The following is a 20,128-nucleotide window of genomic DNA, read 5'->3' as shown; positions in this document are numbered from 1 at the left end:
GCTCACAATGGCCAGAGAAACAGAGTATAAAAACGTCACTAACGTAACGTTTACTGTTTACATATGAATGAAACAAACATTATTAGTTTATTATTTAGCATAAATAAAAGATCAAATGACAATAGACATGAAAACGAACAATCCCAATAAGATTATAGTATTATTAGTCGAGAGACTAAAATTATTATTTAGCACCAAACAAACCAGTTTCGGATACTCAACGGACGACTCGACCACCGACTCTCTTGTTCCTTTAGATAAGCATAGGAGTATCAACATGATCCAAGTAGCATCTAAGACAATTACTCCACCCCTCTGCTTGCATCTTAAATTGTCTCAGATCGTCTGTCTCTGGATCGTAATAGTAAACACGGATTGATATTTCTGTAGAGGAGAATCCATTGGACCCTCACAAAGCCCAAGTCCAAGCGCAAGCCCAATCATCCTGTTTGATTCCACACAAAGAGACAAACGCTCAACGGTCGTCGAAACAGAGTAAGGTCTGTACGGAGAAGACGACACTAGTTCCTCTCCACGACAAATTCAAACCTCTGGAACCTTCAATTACTGGTGACTCATCAATGACAGCTGGTGATTAAAGATAAGGTTGCTTTTCATAGGATTCTAGATTGTTCCATATTTGTATATAAAAGAACTTGTAAAAACCTAAGAGATGAAGGAAGAAAAATATCAGTTTTTCACAAACCCTCTCCGCCGTCTCTAAGTCCTTTCATGGTATCAGAGCCTCTGTAAGCCCTAACAGGTGAAACAATGGCTGCTCTCAGCTGCTCTCAAAGAAAGATAAGTCTCTCTCAACCTATTGTCATGAGTTTAAGACTATATGTGATTCCTTGAGCTCGATAGGCAAACCGGTAGATGAGTCCATGAAGATCTTCGGTTTCCTAAATGGTTTAGGTCGTGAATATGACTCTATCGCAACAGTGATACAGAACTCCTTGAGCAAGTTACCCGCTCCAACCTTCAATGATGTTATCACTGAGGTTCAGGGATTTGACAGCAAATTGCAGTCTTATGAAGATATGAATGCTGTCACACCACACTTAGCGTTCATGACTTACAAAACAAACCCATGTGCTCCTCAGTTTGCTCCAAGTCAGAGAGGTCGTGGACTTTTTGGTCAGAATCGAGGCAGGGGAGGCTATACCACAAGAGGTCGAGGGTTCCCATAACATCAAAGTGGCTCTACAACGCAGGGAGAGAGACCTGTGCGCCAAATTTGTGGTCGAGTCGGTCATACAACTCTGAAATGCTACAATCGTTTTGACAACAATTACCAAAGTGAAGCAATGAATCAAGTCTTCTCCTCTCTGCGTGTGGCTGATGAAAGTGGCAGAGAATGGCATCCAGACTCTGGTGCTACTGCTCATGTCACCACATCAACCTCTGGTCTTCAGGAATCAACACCATATGAGCGAAACAATGCTGTGATGGTTGGAGATGGTGCCTACCTGCCTATCACACATATCGGTTCCACTGTTATCTCCACCACTAAAGGTACCATTCCACTCAATGAGGTGTTAGTGTGTCCTGATATGAAAAAACCTCTTCTGTCAGTGTCCAAATTCTGTGATGATTACCCGTGTGGTGTGTTCTTTGACTCTAACAAGGTTTATATAATCGATTTGACCACTCAAAAAGTGGTGGCAAAGGGTCCTCGTAAGGAAGCCCTTTATGTGTTGCAGAATCAGGAGTGTGTAGCGTTATACTCAAACCGCCAATGTGGAGCTGATTTGGATACTTGGCATTGTAGATTAGGACACTCCAACTCCAAGATTCTACAACACCTTCAGAGCAACAAGGAGATAGAAGTCAATAAGAGCAGAATGTCCCCTGTTTGTGAGCCTTGCCAGATGGGGAAGAGTACTAAGTTGCAGTTTTTTTCTTCTGATTCTAGAGCTTTAAGCCCCCTAGATCGAATCCATTGTGATCTTTGGGGTCCTTCACCTATTGTATCGAACCAAGGATTCAAATTTTATGCAGTTTTTGTTGATGATCACTCTCGCTTCTCTTGGTTCTATCCCCTGCGTTTGAAATCAGAATTTCTATCTGTCTTTACTGCATTTCAAAAGCTTGTTGAGAATCAATACAATACTAAAATAAAGGTGTTTCAAAGTGATGGTGGGGCAGAGTTTACAAGCAATGCGTTGAGAGCTCACTTGGCAGAACATGGGATTAAACATCAGATATCCTACCCCTACACTCCTCAACAGAATGGAGTTGCAGAGAGAAAGCATATACATATGGTGGAGCTTGGCTTATCTATGTTATTTCACAGTCACATCCCTCTCAGATACTGGTTAGAAGCTTTTTTCACTGCCAACTATCTTATAAATCTTGTCCCATCATCAGTACTCAACAACTTCAGTCCTCATGAAGTGCTTCTCCAACAAAAGGTAGATTACTCCTTCCACAGAGTTTTTGGCTCTGCTTGCTACCCATTTCTAAGACCATTGGCAGAAACAAAGTTTGATCCAAGGTCCTTACAATGTGTGTTTATGGGATATTGCAATCAATACAAGGGTTATCGTTGTTTATATCTTCCAACGGGAAAGGTTTACATCACTCGTCATGTTATCTTTGATGAAAACATTTTTCCGTTCAATGACAAGTTTAAACATCTGTCTCCACCGTACCAGACACCGCTGCTACAAGCTTGGAAAGCCTCATAACCATTAATCACACCAGAAGACACACCTGCTGTACAACTTCTTCTGAAACCAGCTCTCGAACCTTCACCTATTCAAGCTGCAGAACAGATAACACCCACACCTGAGTATGAGAATTTGACTCATGAATCCGAGTCCGACTCTGACATCAGTGATAATGAAGCAGTAGTACCTGATCCAATCCTGCCAGACAATACACATCATATGACAACACGGCGAAAGGACGGTATCCAAAAATCAAATCCAAGGTACATTTTACTTGCATCCAAATTCACTACTGACGAACCAAAGAGCATTGTATCAGCAATGAAACATCCAGGGTGGAACGGAGCAATAGTGGATGAGATATGACGCATACACATGCTCCACACATGGACTTTGGTTCCTCCCACTGAAGATATGATGCATACACATGCTCCACACATATTGTCATCCAAATGGGTATTCAAAACGAAGCAAAAACCTAATGGAACTGTACACAAGCTAAAAGCTAGGCTTGTTGGCAAATGATTTGATCAAGAGGAAGGTCTTGATTATCTTGAGACATTCAGTCCAATTGTTCGGACAACAACAATAAGGCTAGTCTTAGATACTGCAGTCAACAACGACTGGCTTATCAAGCAGCTAGATGTCTCCAACGCGTTCCTTCATGGTGAGCTACAAGAGCTAGTCTACATGTATCAACCGTCTGGATTCATTAATCCAGAGAAACCAGATCATGTCTGTTGTCTTACAAAAGCTCTATATGGACTGAAACAAGCACCAAGGGCATGGTTTGACACTTTCAGCAACTTTCTAATTGATTTTGGCTTTGAGTGCAACACCTCTGATCCGTCATTGTTCGTCTGCAACCAAAACAATAAGACGTTAGTGCCCCTCCTATACGTTGATGACATTCTGCTTACTGGCAATGATTGTAATCTACTGGCGACACTCCTCAAAGCTCTGAACAATCGGTTTGACATGAAGGATCTAGGCCCCCCCCCCCCCCCCATTTACTTTCTTGGAATAGAGTTTGAAGCCTACAAGAATGGGTTGTTTCTACATCAAAAGGCCTATGCTTCAGACATTCTCCATCAGGCTGGCATGACAGACTGCAATCCAATGCCGACCCCTCTACCGCAACAAATTGAGAAGCTTGATGTCACTCCATTTGCTGAACCAACGTACTTTCGTAGCCTAGCAGGGAAGCTCCAATACTTGACAATCACCAGACCAGACCTCCAATATGCGGTGAACTTTATTTGTCAGAGAATCCATGCTCCAACAAATTCGGACTTCACATTACTCAAAAGGATACTCCGATATATAAAAGGTACTCTCAACCTTGGTATGCCAATACAAAAGCACAACCACCCCTCTCTGTCCGCCTTCTGTGATAGCGATTATGCTGGATGCAAAGACACAAGAAGGTCAACAACTGGTTTCTGCATTCTACTGGGATCCACCCTAGTCTCCTAGTCTGCAAAAAGACAGAAAACAGTCTCAAACTCCTCGACAGAGTCAGAGTATAGAGCCTTATCAGTAGTCGCTCGTGAGCTTACCTAGATCTCCTCTCTGCTGCGTGACCTCGGTATTACCTAGTATCACCCCACTAGAGTCTTCTGTGACAATTTGTCTGCAGTATACCTCTCTGCTACTCCAGCTCTGCACAACCGAACAAAACACTTCGACAAGGACTTTCACTACATCAGAGAACGAGTAGCCTTGGGGCTAATCGAAACACATCACATCCCAGCAACTCTTCAGCTCGCTGACATTCTCACCAAGCCATTGCCACGACCGTCTTTTTGGATCTTCGCGGCAAACTTGGTGTTTCAGCTCCATTCGCTGCTTCCACCCCAAGTTTGAGGGAGAGTGTAGAGGAGAATCCAGTAGACCCTCACAAAGCCCAAGTCCAAGCCCAAGCCCAATCATCCTGTTTGATTCCACACAAAGAGACAAACGCTCAATGGTCGTCGAAACAGAGTAAGGTCTGTACGGAGAAGACGACACTGGTTCCTCTCCATGACAAATTCAAACCTCTAGAACCTTCAATTACTGGTGACTCATCAATGACAGCTCGTGATTAAAGATAAGGTTGCTTTTCATAGAATTCTAGATTGTTCCATATTTGTATATAAAAGAACTTGTAAAAACCTAAGAGATGAAGGAAGAAAAGAATCAGTTTTTCACAAACCCTCTCCGCTGTCTCTAAGTCCTTTCAATTTCGCCATCATTCTTGCACGAATAGCGCTTCATTGAGAAAACAAGTTTTCCTGTTCTGGTGGTACCTCTGAAAAAATACAGCTTAGGCTCATCAACTACTTTTCTAAAAAGAGGGATCTCAATGCAGTTCATTGACCAGGTTCCTGCGACTTCATTTCTAACCCATATGCTAAAGAATTTATTCCAATTCCACTCGTACGAAAACAAATCTAAAAATTGATAGTCATTCACTAAGGCAACCGCACCATTGTAATTCACCAGTTCCCAACCACGATCATCCATGCAATCCGACACATCCCAACCATCCTCAATGTTCATGTCCGCATGTAACTCAATGACACTAAACTCTTCAGACCTCAGGTTGAACATCATTACCAGACCTCTGCCAGTACTGGACCTAGCTCGATAGTACAAAACTCCTTCTTTGCATAGTCCTTGCGCAGTAGGAGTTGGAGAATGCTGATGCTCACATTGGATCCGTCTCCAAGATGCTTCGTTCGTTCCTATCGTGAAAACATGTTGTTCTTCCTTGGTTACTTCTGCTATGCATAACACCTTGTACACATCCGTGAGTTCATCGTATCCGAAGAAAAACATTAGGGGTGCGCTTTTGTTAGGCAGTGGGATCTCAGCTACATGCTTACGTTTGTTCGTACCCGGATTGAAAATCATAAACTCTGTGTTTAAACGAAGGCATATCAAACCTCGGACGGGTGAAGAAGCCACGTGTCCTGGGTCTGGAGAAAGAAGCACTTGTTGCTCACCAGAAGACAACAATGGTTCCTCTTCTTGATAAGCAGACTGAAACAACACCTCACTTATGGGTCTGGATGTCCACACTTTGTACGCCGTGGTTCTTTGATATTGATAGACCACGAAGAACAATCGAGGCTTTGTCGTCGATCGGCTCAAGTAAAGCTTTATGAATTCTTTTGTGCGGATTAGAGAAGCCCATTTCTTTGAGGTGCAGATGCATTTCACCAAGGTTTTCAGAGGCAAACGTGACAGTATCTCCGTTTGTATATCTAAAGGAAGTTCTTCGAAACTTGTCTCACTCACAGCCATTTCTCTTCTTTTGTTTTGAACATTCTCCATTTTTCTCTCTTCTTCTCTCTAATGATAATTAAATGTGGTTGGTGACGAAAAACACAGATGTATGTGATGTATTTATAGAGGAATGATTCTGATCAAGGCTTTGTTACCAACGTTGTGAGAGGGTGACTTTAGTTTAACTTGTTGATTAAGTTTGATTTCATTGCTTTACATCTAAAAAAAAAAAAAAAAGAGAGAAGTATCATTAGTTCCACACGTTAAAGACTTACTAAAATTATTAGCCAATTGTAATTGAAATTATTGGATACCAACCATGATTTTTACAGAGTTTGTTTCATCCTACACGGTTTTAGTAGTTTAGTTCTTTGAATACAATTGAATCACACGTCAAAACATTAATATTCAAGTTATCTTTTTTTTTTTTTTTAAAAAAAAGAGGTTTTCACTTTAATTTGTTTTGTACACAACTGTGAAAAATAAAGGTAACACAACCCAAAACTTACTCATTTTTATGACTAAATTAAAGGTTTTCTTTCCTCGTACATATCTACTCATCAATCCACAAAATCAGTTAAAAATTAATATAGAAAACACGTTTTAACCCTATTAAAGGTTTTCAATTTTCACTTTAATTCTTTGTACGCAATTGTTTAAAAGAAGGTTTCACGTACACGCATTATAAACTTACTTTCCAATTCCATCAAATTTCTTTATTTTTAATCCACTCGTTGAAAAATGTTATGATTTAAAATTTAATAATATGATGTAATGTCATTATTATTAATAAGTATGCTATTCACTATTCAGAGTGTTATTATTGGTTATAGTCTTATAGACTTATAGTAACTTAACTTCACAGTGTTACAAAGCTCAGCCAAACAGTAAACGAACAAAAGCAGAGGATAAAGATTGATTGCAACAGAAAGCAACGTAGCAATTGCAAATCCAAATCTTTAGCCGCACTCTGTTTTCTGGTAGTACCGACCATTTTAGACAAGAAGGTGCGTATGATACTTGTGTTTTAGCCAGAACCTGGTTTGTTTATGTTTTCTCCAAGTATTTTGTCCTCAAGTTCTATAATAGACAGTCGAAAAATGTCATCGTTTTTAAGAGAAAAAAGAGCTCGTTCGCTAACATTTGAAATGGAAACTAGTAAAATCTGTACTCATCTCCAGCTTAAAAGAATTGGTACTAGTCTTTTGGTAATAGATATCGACAATATTTTTGTACTGTTCAATTTTATTTTTACTAATCAAATTGTACATAATATAAATTAAATTTCACTTAAAACAAATACACCACTACATCAGTGATCATTTAACTCATATATTTAAAATAAACCATTAAAACTGAAATTAAATAAATTTTAAAATAACCTTAAAATAGTAAAATACTGTAATTTTGAGGTAGAATATATTTTAGTGAAACTTCTGCATATCTTGTGAACTCAAGTGAGACATATACATACATACTAAACATACACTTGCAGGTTTTATAGGATAACTTTTTTAAGGGTTAAAATGTTTTAAACATGTTACAAAATATGAAATACTATATGACAAAATTAAAAATGTTAAAAATACAATTAAAAAAAATTGTTTAGCGGTTTACCGCGTGTTTAAACCTATTATATGCAAAAAAATCTATATATTATATGTCTTGTATGATAATTCAATGAAATCAAATAAATATGATACCAAAATCATAATTTAAAGATATAATATTAAAAAAAGAAATTTTCACAAATCACATTTATTTGAGTTTTTCTTTCATCTTTTATCAAAGTCAAATCTTATTTTCATACAATAGCCACATCTAATATTTTGACTAAAATACCCCTAACCTAACTCGTGTTTCTTGTTCTCTCGTAACTGTGATATATTATCAGTTTAGTTTGGTTATGATAGGTAATTTTAATTAAAATAATAATTAATAAATAATAATTAATAAATAAATTACTTTTTTAAGTTCAAAGAATATAAGAAATGAAGAATCTAGAAAGCGTTACGTGTTTCTTCTCCCTTTTATTTAATTTTTCAAGCCACCGTGTGTGATATTTCTGGCGTAGACCTATATTGATTTTGTTGTTCGTGTTCTATTCCTGAAGAAATTTATCTATTTTTAGTCTACTGTTTTCATTGATTTCTTATCGTTTTTATTAGATTTTAAAAAACTTATCTATTTTTCAGGTTAATGTTGCACTGTTTTCTTATCACTTTTACCCGACTTTGAAGCCATAGTGTTTTCATTGATCCTCTCAATTTTCGATGATGTCTGATTTTGTCTGTTTATATTCAAACTTAAATAATATTATTTTTTTGACCAAAAAAATTAAAGATTATTTTTAAAAACCCTTGATCATATGCACTGAAATTTTTTCCAGTTCTTACGTACAATCTGGTATACGTTTTCTTTTATTTTATATTTGTTAGCAAAATAGTACATTTTCAAAACTTAATTGGAATTGTAGTACATTTACTATTTATAATTGGAGGAATAGATGACTTATATTGTTTGTGTAATAGAAGAGATGTGAGATAGATAAGAAAATGGGGTATAATATAGTATTATGAAATTACAAAAGGGTAGTTGTACAAAGGACATCTGTACAGCATTTTAGTGTACAGAATTATTACACACATATAAATATTTTTATTTCATTCAAATTGAACATATTATATATCAGCTGTACGAATAAAAACATGTATATAAACATATATATAAGTACACTAAATGAACTGTGCGGGTTAAACTTGTGTATTATTATTCATTTGTACACTTGATATCCATACACATTATAATGTACACTTAATAAGGTGTACATACATCTATATACTTAATAAGGTATACAAATACAAAATTTATAAAAAAATATTTTACATTATCAAATATAATCATCACACAAAATGAATAACAAAATAGAAGGAAAAAACATAAATTTTTTTGTATCTGTAAAAAATTTAGAAAAAAAAAATATATTGAATAGTATTTTAGTTATTAGATTTAATGGGTAATTTAATAAAACATATACATATATTTAATTTTAATGGCACACTTGTAAATAACATGATTAGTAGAGAATTAAAAGGTAAATTAAATAGTAGTAAATAGTGAAAGTGTGTATTTTGCCAATTTTAAATAGTGAATGTACTAATTCTCTAATTAAGTTTTTAAAATGTACTAAAACTCCAATTTTCTCTTATATATATATGAAAAACATGTGTACGTAGTTGTTTTATATTTTGTTTGTGTGTGGATGTATGCAATTCAGACGAATATAAATTTCTTGTTTGTTATAAGAACATTAATTGTTTTTTAATGTAAGTATGTGATTGTGTACCTTTTTCTTCGAATTTGTTTTTACCGTACACTACAAGAAAACATGGTAAAAACAGACGGAATTTCAGACAGTAACAAACCCGTCGGGAATTTCTGACGGATTGCCGATTAATTTTCAATGAAAATGTATTTGTCATTTCGATGAATATTACGTAATATTGATTTTGTATACGTGTATGTATGTTACACTATGTACCATTATGATTTTGGTGTACAAAATATTTATAGAATCTGAATATTATAAACATTTTGTTGATTTAATTAAGCTTTTATACGAAAGGAAATAAGAGTATTCATAACATCTTAAAACGGTTATCTAACTATATTAAACGGATATAGAAAGTGCTATGTCTGCTCCCGTTATATTGGGTCTAAAACTTTACATAACGTTACAAACAAACTTGAATTTTACTGTGTACATACTTTTTAACTATGTACATCTAATTTTTCAAAATTTTATTTTTCATTTAGTCAAAAGATTTATAGGAAATAATAGTCCCGCGTTATAACTTGCATTAGCTAGTTGAGTTATGGATCTTTGTGAACTTATCGAACTAGCTTAACTTGTTGGTCGACATGTGTTGTTGGTCGACACGTGTTTTTGCCTGTGTGAGCTGAGTTATTGAGTATGAAAACTTTAGACATTCATTCCATAATCTATAGGTTGTTTGTTTATTCATGTTATATAATCATATTATACAGGGAGATTTGCGAAAATAGACCCCTAACTTGAATCAATTGCAATGCTAGACCCCTCTTTTTCTCTCTCCAACATTTGCTACTTTCTCCCGATTAAATCCTCGTCCATTCATTGTATTCACAAAATTGTCATTATTTCTGATTTATTTGAATTTCTTGCAAAAATGTTTATTACATTCATATCCTCATCTTCTTCTTTTATTTGAATTTCTTGCAAAAATTTTCCAACAACCATGAACAACCAAATTTGAAGCTCTTAAAGCTTCAACAACCTGAATTTGTAAGCTTAAATAACACTCAATGCTATGAGAACTTCATTTTCTTCCATCTCCTCTCCATTTTAATCAAAGAAAATTTGCAAGTCCATTTATCTTGTTATATGTCATGATTCTTGGATAGTGATTAAATTGGCGTTGGGTTTCTTCCGTGGTGACTTAAGACGACGTCTTTGATGTTTAGATATTGCGAACAACCACCGTAAGGTTATTTTCCAGTAGATTTCGTGATTTTCCTTGTGTCATTGTCGAAATTAGACTTCATTTGTTTGTCCAACAATCATAATATCATGTTAAAGTCTACTATGTGGTCAGTTTTGCAATTTAAAATTTATCGAGTTTCGAGCCCGTAGTAAAATTTCAGTCTCCTTAATTTCATCTGAAAACAAGAAAATATGGTTTAGCTTGCATTATAATATTTATAACGGATACTTCGTTTGCAGTCTACTAAGGTTTATTTTTGCAATTGACCAAATTCTTGACTTTTTAGTTAAGACTGTCAGACAAAGTCTTTGCAGGATAATAAAATAGTAGACTTCTATAGTGGTTATTTTTGAATTTGACCAAAATATAAAAGCATTGACCGTAATATTATTTATATAAAATTAACTAGTTGACTGCTAAAGAAGTCTACTAGTTAAAAAATTAAAATTTTGGTCAACTCCAAAAATGACCAGGGCATACAGCAAAAGAAGTCAACATTCCTGGAGACTTCCTAAGTGGTCTAATTGGCGAAAGTCATACTTGGTCAATTGCAAAACTAACCTCAACGAAGTTTACTTTTTCTAGTTGAAAGATATATGAAGTCTACTTGTTAGCTAGAAGTCTACTACAAAGTCAATGGTTTGGTCAATTGCAAAAATAACCAGTGTAGACTGTAGTCGAAGTTCACTTTTTGAAACTTTCTAAGAAGTCTACTCTGTTATATGATTTTAATTGCAAAACTGACCAAAAAATTAACAAAGGAAGACAACAAAAGAAGTCAACTACCATAATAGACTTCAAACGATGTCTGCTTTATTAAATTGTTATTGCAAAAATAGACCACACAAAATAGACTTCAGCGGAAGTATCTTCATAGAGGCTAGTTTATGTCTACAATGTTGACATCAACATGAAGTCCTCATATTTGGAAAACCAATTTATTGCAAATTGGTGAATAATTTTAAAGATTTTCTTGTTTTATTCTTTGATATATAGTATGTACTTGCTTATGTTTGTTTTCAACATGATTATGTATTATACATATGGAGAAATCAAGTTTTTGGTTTTCATAAGCAGTTAGGTTACTAAATTAGACTTATTTAAGAAGTCAAAATGTTAGAGTTGTCTGTAAAGTATGTACAATTGAAATAGTCTTTAATTGGAAATTTATGAAGAATTTTGTTTCTTTTTAGTGCGTACGTGTTATATCGGTTATGTACTTGGCTATGTATATTTTTACGATGATAATATATTATACTTTTCGATCATTCATGTTTTTGCTTTTCTTAGGTTATCAGGCTATTGAGTATTCAACTTGTTGCTTACTCTTTCAGGTAAATGACGCAAATACTTGTTGTTTTCGGAGTATAGCTGACGAGAAATGGGTCTTGGCATTTTGACATGGATGGACGCAAATGTGGGTGAATGTTTTTTTTGAGACACGGTTGTACATATGCTGAGCTTGTTGAAATGGTTGTAGAAGATTATCTGATTGACAAAGAAACAGAGATGGTTCAATTATCATATCCCTTAACAGAGATGATGCTTCAACAATTGCCCCAAGATACCCCTCCTGTCTATGTCATAAATGATAGATCAGTTCAGAACTTGATAGATTTTAGTAGTAGGAATGTTGTTCGCCTTTGCGTCTCAACGCAGTGCATGGATGGACATCCAGTTATGTTGAACAACTCTCGTTCTGTTGACGATGGAGAGACAACAGATGGTAACGATGTAGATCCAGGTGCCGATGAATGTGCAAAAGAATGTAATGAAACTGATCATACAAATGAGAAGCCGAAAGATGTTGATGACATGGATTTCGATTACAGTGAGTACGGGAAATTTAAAGATGAAGATGAAGATGGAGATGAAGATGACCTGGGACTAGATGCTGAAGAAGGGAAACCGTTTTCTGGTGGTATTCATGGACAGTTAAATAATCCTTGGATAGACCAAGCGAAAGAAGGTCAATGCTTTGCATGCAAAGCTGACGTCATATCTGAGGTGCGTTTGACCGCGGTTACGCCAGGATGCACATGGAGGGTCGTAGCCACTGTGAAGAATGATCCAAACAATTTTTGAGTCACCAAATATCTGAACGTGCATACATGTTCTATTGTGGAATGTGTAGCTAACCGTAAGCGTTGCACCTCAAAATATATTGGGAGGCTTTTCATCGACCGGGTAGGAATAGTAGATAGTGTTGTCCCACAACATATCGAAGATTCAATGAGGACAATGTTCGGCATGACTTTTGATTACACCACTTCGTACAGGGCTTTACAATATGCGCAAGAATATGTGAGAGGAAGCGCAGAAGACGGATATGCGAATTTGCCTTATTGTCTGCGGAAAATAGAGTAGTCAAACCCGGGAAGTGTCGTTGACCTTGTTGTAGATGACGAGCATAGGTTTAAGTACCTTTTCATATCTTTCGATGCTTCAATCCGTGGTTTCAATTACGTTAAGCGAGTTATTGTGGTTGATGGGAAACATCTCACTGGCAAGTATGAAGGTGTATTGTTAATCGCTTGCGCACAAGATGGTAACTTTCAAATATTTCTGTTGGCTTTTGGTATTGTCGACTCGGAGTGATGCTTCATGGGATTGGTTTTTCACCAAATTAAGTGAGTGTATCTCGGATGAATATCCTTTGGAAGTAGTTTTGGATAGGCACTGTTCAATAGCTAAAGCATGTCGCAATGTTATCCCATGGGCAACACGAGGGATATGTTATTACCATCTTCAACAAAACATAATTTCTAATTTCAATGGGAAGCAACTCATGTACAGTAAAACCTCTATAAATTAATACTCTATAAATTAATAAACACTATAAATTAATAAATTTTACTAGTCCCAAGTCGGGACAGTGTAAAAATTAACAAAATTCGATAAGATAATAAGATAATATTTTTTTTGAAATCCCCATGTAAAATATAGTCCCAATAATATCATAAATTAATAATCATGTAAATATATATATATATATATATATATGCTGATATAGTAAAGTATGTTTCTCTTAAACCTTATATATATAAAAAAATTGTTATGTTGTATCTTCAAACTATAATGATATAAAATATTCTATAATATTTCATAAAACAGCTAAAACTTTTTAAAATTTTCAATTTCTAAATATGCATCATTTACATTTTTATAGTTTGATAGACTATTAAAATACGAGAATTGATATTCTTATTCATAAATTTGAATATTTATGTCATATGTATAAGTGAATTTGTCTATAATATTTGTAATTCATTGTCAATAATATTTTTTAATTATTTCAAATTCAATTCCAATACCATAAAATTTACAACATCCAAAATTCTAATCTTATTTTGCAAAAATTGTCTCAATTCATAGTTTTTTAAAAATTAAACACTTTAAAAATATACCTATAAATTAATAATTATTAATTTACACTATAAAATAATAATTATTAATTTATAGATAAATTAATATCACTATAAATTAATAAAATGTCTTGGTCCCAACATTATTAATTTATAGAGGTTTTACTGTACTTGGTGAAAGGGGCAGCATATGCGCATACGCATGATGATTACAACCGCTACATGGCTTCGCTCACTAACGTAAATCCGGCTCTTGCAGCGTACTTGAATGAGGCAGATCCAACTTTATGGTCTCGAGTTTACTGTTGAAACGACCCGACCCGTTTTTTTTTTTTTTAAATCATAAATAATAATAATAGATAAACTACAACTAGCGGTCCCATATCCACTAGCCACCAAACCACAATCACACCAATACCAATAACCAATAAATATCCAATAATAAACCAATATTATAACATAAACAATATCCAATAATTCAACCAACAGGAAACATAGAAACAACAACCTAGCAATGTTTCTAATGACCCAACTCTAGCAACCTAGCAATGCCAGACAACAACCAATCGAGTCCCTAGAACATCCTCCTCTTCATTGCCTTGATTCCACGATCACACTTTGCCTTTATCTACACCACAAACACAAATTGAGATGCATGAGTATTTTATAAACACTCAGTGAGGCAATCCTCCCATCTATTGCGCTATACACACAAGCAATAAGATCTTTACATGCCACAAACATCACTCAATAAAACAAACCAGGCAATATACAAAGCATCATAACATTCATTGTAACTGAGGAAGGGTGTCGACCGATGCTACTCACTGGTGTCGACTGACACTGACAATCTGGTGTCGACCGACACCATGCTCGACATTCCCGAAACCCTAGTTTGTGTCGACTGACACCTACACATGGTGTCGATCGACACTCGCCCAAGTTGTCGAGCCGTCCTCGCGTTGGTGTCGACCGACACCCTAACTGGTGTCGATCGACATTGATGTCGAGCATCGATTTCCTCTGATCAGAAACTCTGAATCTCGCCTCCAATCTTCTCCAATCCGCTCCATGCATCCCCAGAAGCCAAACCCAGCCATAGCAGCCAAGAATAACCATAGAGAACTCAAAGAAACAACCACATAAGCACCAAATCACATAAAAACTAGAGATCTTAGCTTATCTAAGCTAAGGTCATGCACTCACCTCTTTGCAGGAAGTTTCTGACCAACAATGACGAATCCCTCACTCCCAGCAAGTTTCTAACTCCTTCCTAGCTTCTGATCTCTCAAGAACAGCCAAGGAATCTCACCAATCTTCCAAAAACTCAAGAACGCTTCTCTTCTCTCTTTTCTCTCAAAAACAAGGAAACGACGACAAAATAACTTTCCCAAAACCCTTTTTGTCGACATTTCACTTAAATAGTCCGGTTCAATGGTTTTCCTTAAACCAAATCGATCCAAATCGATAATTAAATCGAACTGGTCGAACCAGAAAATACTAGTGTCGACCAACACCACCAATGGTGTCGATCGACACCCATCCCCAAAACTCACATTTTGGTTCTCGGATGTTACATATGCTCAAGAAGTGAACATGGTGATCTAAGAAAAGAAACAAATGTCCACGATATGTAGCTAGCTAGTCCAAAATCATCCTATAGAATGTTCATCCAACACTCTGAATTCCCTTAATGAACAATGTGAGGGGAATCCTAATCCCGCCATGCCAAAGCACCTCAGTACCACCAATGTCGAGAGGCTACTTTCTTGGAGAAATCTTTTTGTTTGGTAGCTAATGTTCATCGTTGTTTTTAGAGACTATAGTTTGCTTTCTTGATGCTTCTTTTTGCTCCCCATAAACTATCTCGATATCTACAGCTATGTCAATTAGGGCCAAAGCTTGTGGGCTGGCCTGGCCCGGCTCTGAAAAACATCGGGTTTGGGCTTAAATATATATGTCCAAAAAAAATCGGATCTTCCGGGCTTAGCCCATTTGGTCTATAGGGTTTTGTGGGTTTACCCCGACCGGGCTCGGGCCAGCCCGAAAAAACCTTTAAGAAATATATTTGTATTTTTGTGTTAACATTTTTGTTTGATTGCAATATTTGATTAATGATTTATCGTAAATAAAGTTTTAAACTCTAATCATAATTTTCATATCTACTTAATAACCTTAATACTTTTAAATATTTTATCTATATAAATTATATATTGTTTTATTTGATTAAAGTATTAAAATTTTATTTAGTATTTACATGATAGCAAAAGATGTACAAACACAAAACTTTATTTTAAGGTAAGACATGATAGTAAAATTTCTGTAAAATTTTAAGGTAAAACATGATAGTAAAAAAAAATTTAAGATGTACAAACACAAAACTATACTCTCTTTAAAAATATAAAAATAATAGAATATACTTTTCTGTTTTTTTTTGTATCATAGTTCTAATTTAAAATTATGAAAAACACACTCTTCTATTTTTAGTTATTATCATCCTAATTTAAATAAACAAGTTATTTTTATATTTAATTTGTGTGTGACATGTGACATATTGTCATGTAATTTTCTTTTAAATTTATTTTGCAATATCTTTTTAATATTTTCTTACCTTATGTATATAGAACAAAATTATTTTCTAATGGTAAATATAGTTATTAATTATTGGAAAACATCTAAATCATATATATGTAAGTAAGGTTTCACTCTCTTCTTATGGGTCCATTTGGTATTTATTTAATTTATTTTTTTAAATATATAATATTTATTTTTAATTAAACCTAAAATACAACACATTTAGTCATATACATTAATTCATACTCTAAATATACACTTTAGTACTAAGTTGTAACTGAAATTACATAAATTATGAATTGAACTACATTTTAACGTGGGCATATAATTGATATTATAATTTATATTTTATGTTGTATCTATTTGTTAAATATTGAATGTTTTGTAAATAGAGGAATAACTAAATTTTCTAGTTGTTGTGCAGCTAAATATTTATATTATTTTTTAACCCGCAATACACTTCATGACCATTTGTTTGTTATATTTAGTTTGTTTTGTTATATTATTTTTTAACCCGCAATACCAGTTTAACAAAACATTCGTTTAGTGGTTGAGATTATATTTTGATTTTTAATTATTATAACAAAAAATAACGAATCTAAATACATAATCAGTAATTATACGCTGTGATTAAGTCACATTTTTCCTAATAATTTCATTATTTTATACAATCTTAGTTAAATCAACTTGATTTTATGTTAAATATTTTAATATTAGTAGTGTTGATAAATAATTAAATGAGGATTTAACTCGTGTTAACACAAATTTAATAATATTTTATTAATTTCAACATGTTCTCTTTATAGCTCAACTACTATATAACCACATTATATAGTATTTTAGAATTTTTTAATTTACATATTGGTAATAATTAAAAATTTTATTAAGTTTATATATGTTAATTATAATATTTAGATAATTGTCAATCGAAGTTTTTATTTGTTAAGAATCAAAGCTCATAGATTTTGGAAAACCAATGAGAATCAAATTGTTTTTTTCTTTGTTTACGAAGGATTCAGATATAGAATATCTTCAAAACACAACATAATGTATGGTTAAATATATGATAGTTTCTATTTCCATATTGATTGCTGTTATTTTTTAAATTGAAATGAAATGTAAAATATTTAGGAAACAAAATCTGGAGTAATGTTAGTTTTGGAAAAATTTTAGGGGTTAATGTTGTAAATAACTTTTTAAATAAACAAAACTAAAAGGACATAACACAAAATGTACTTCAAAAATGTTAATATAGATATTTTTTCCTCTATTCACTTTCAATTAAATATCCTATTAATTATAAATATAACCCCTCTAATTTCATTTTGTTTTTAATGTTCTTGCATTGGTTAAAAACTCAATGAAGATAACATTGTAAGAGTTTAATAATATATTTTACATTGTTCTCAATTTGATTTCTTCTTTGCCTTTATGTACTTCTTCCTTTCTTATATTTTTTTTTTTTCAAAATACATATGTATTTTCTATGTGTAATAAAATTTCATTGCTATAATAAAATTAATTAATCAGATTCAAAAAAAAGATTCTAAGCATCTCGCAATAAAGGAATCAAGGTAAAGGAACCATCTCTATTATTTATTTTAGATGTTAGATTATTTCTTACATATTCATGTATATTTATTTGATTCTTAAAAATATGTAATGTTCTAAGGAAATAAATTTTTGTAATATAATTATTAAATCAAATCAAATTTTCTTACTTCTCTCTTACCTCCAACAAAATTGTAACACATTTCTTTTAGGATACTTATCATTATACTTAGTTTCTGTTTAAACATATAATTACATAAATATCATTAATTTTTATTTATTTAATTCAAATATGTACTTTCAATGGAGTTCTCTATATAAAAACTATATCATATTCTATTTTTTTTATCTAGCTTTCACTACAAGGATGAAACAATTATAACTACATTTAGCAATATAAATTAAAATAAGGGAAATATAAAAAGAATTAAAATTAAATTAATCTTTGTGAATTGTACTTTAAAGTTTTGCTTGCACTTCATATGATTTTATAGGGAACAATTTCGTTTTTATCATTAAATGCTTTAGGTTATGTGTTAGTTTATATGAACGACTTAAATTAAATATTTGAATATCATAGTTAATTTTCATTTTTATCATTATATTTTTTACCTCAAATCCTCAAAAATACTAATAATTATTATTATCAAAGTTGAACAATAAAAAAATAAAGAAACTCAAAAGATATGTATGTGTGATTATATTTAAATTAGTTCTATATTATGAAATTGTATGATTTTTTTTTTTTAAAAGTGAATTTCTTAATGACATTTAGATTTAGATTTTTTTTTGTTTTTCATAATATTAAATAAAATTAAATTAATTAACATAACTTATTATACATCAATCCGCGCATGCACGGATATTATCTAGTTATATATACACTTTGGATGATATGTTCACAATACTTTTGAGTGTGGACAAGCATTGAGGTGCATTGGTGATTCGTATGGTGTTAAGGAGTTGAGTAGGTAGCTAAGTAGGTAGCTAAGTTATGTGAAGAATATTCTAAAAAAAGCAAAGTGTTTTGAAGACTTTGATCAGTAGTATAATTGGATATGAAAGAAATTTATTATTCTATTCTTTCGTACTTCATATCGAGTTATTTTTTAATTTATTATATTATTTTCAAAATAAAAAAAAAAAAGATATTCAAAAATTTCAAATCCAACTGTATTTTTTTACATTTTTGTAATATTTGAAATTCGTACGAGAATACTTATTTAAGTGATATACAAAACAATAAAATATCTTCACATCATATGTAAAAGAAAAAAAACTCATTTAATTACATTAGTGCATTGGAAGACAATCACTAAATTCCATTATGAAAATTCATTTCTTAACAATCCTAAATAATCAACTCAAGTAATTTTATTTTAGATAAATCTTTTTATTATATAATTAATATTAATTCGTCGTATAAATCTTTTTTCTATTCTTAATATATGTAATGTATATAAATTATTAAAATACAGAATTATCATTCATTTTTTGTATCTGCATAAATCACAAGAAAAATTTATTACTATGAAGAGGAAATCAAAAAGAGACACATGAGCGGCACGGAGAGCGTTACTTTTTTCTTTTCTTTTTTGTATATATATATATTTATATATATATATGTATTTTTTTTTAAACACTTGAGTGACATGAGTCTGTCTTTTTTTTTAGGTATATCACTCAAAACTTACCGATCTCTACTAGAACTCCTCCACAAATCTTAGCTTCAAGTTCTTATTTTAATCAATTCCACAATCTACTGAACTAATTCATTTTCACTAAACAGGACATATACACTACAAGAAATTTATAATGTAAAGTCACTTAAATAACGACATTTTATTAAATGACGTTATATATCTTCTAAAATAATTAGGGATGTAGAGTCGCTTTCTAAACCAACACTAAATTTACAGTTTGTTATTAATTAAATAGTTAGGTTTATATGCCATCCTCTCTTCTTCTTTAAAGCTTCTCAACCCAGAAAACACGAAAGCATTCAAAAACAAAATCGAAGAACTTCAATTTCTTCAAAATTATTAGGTTTTTTCGTTTCTTTGCCTAATTATCAATAATAAGTTAGAATTACGTTAGAATAATAAGTTAGAATTACGTCATTAAAAGCCTGATTATTATGAGTTTGTGTCATCACTTGAAACAATAATAAATA

The 20,128-nt window shown here is 32.8% G+C and overlaps 1 protein-coding gene across 5 annotated transcripts; it reads right to left on the bottom strand.

Moving 5' to 3' along the window:
* Positions 1–70: 70 nt before the first annotated feature.
* LOC104750870 (putative F-box protein At1g70960) lies at positions 71–6,092 on the bottom strand. 5 transcript variants are annotated; one of them, XR_015583712.1, is made up of 5 exons: positions 5,141–6,067; positions 4,867–4,962; positions 4,232–4,605; positions 2,860–4,149; positions 71–2,766 (listed from the first exon to the last, which is right to left on the bottom strand). XR_015583712.1 is itself a non-coding variant. In XM_087490347.1 (2 exons), exons 1-2 carry the CDS (start codon positions 5,988–5,990, stop codon positions 4,925–4,927), a joined length of 888 nt encoding a protein of 295 aa, XP_087346473.1. In that variant the 5' UTR covers positions 5,991–6,067; the 3' UTR covers positions 4,787–4,924. The 5 variants fall into 5 exon arrangements, 1 of the variants encoding a protein (XP_087346473.1); XR_015583711.1 differs by having other exon boundaries at positions 4,232–6,092; XR_015583710.1 differs by having other exon boundaries at positions 2,487–4,149; positions 4,867–6,092.
* Positions 6,093–20,128: the final 14,036 nt, after the last annotated feature.

The sequence above is a fragment of the Camelina sativa genome, chromosome 16, assembly GCF_030686135.1.
Source record: "Camelina sativa cultivar CO46 ecotype springtype chromosome 16, ASM3068613v1".
In the NCBI taxonomy this organism is placed as follows: Eukaryota; Viridiplantae; Streptophyta; class Magnoliopsida; order Brassicales; family Brassicaceae; genus Camelina; species Camelina sativa.
This window is presented reverse-complemented; position numbering and strand designations above follow the sequence as displayed.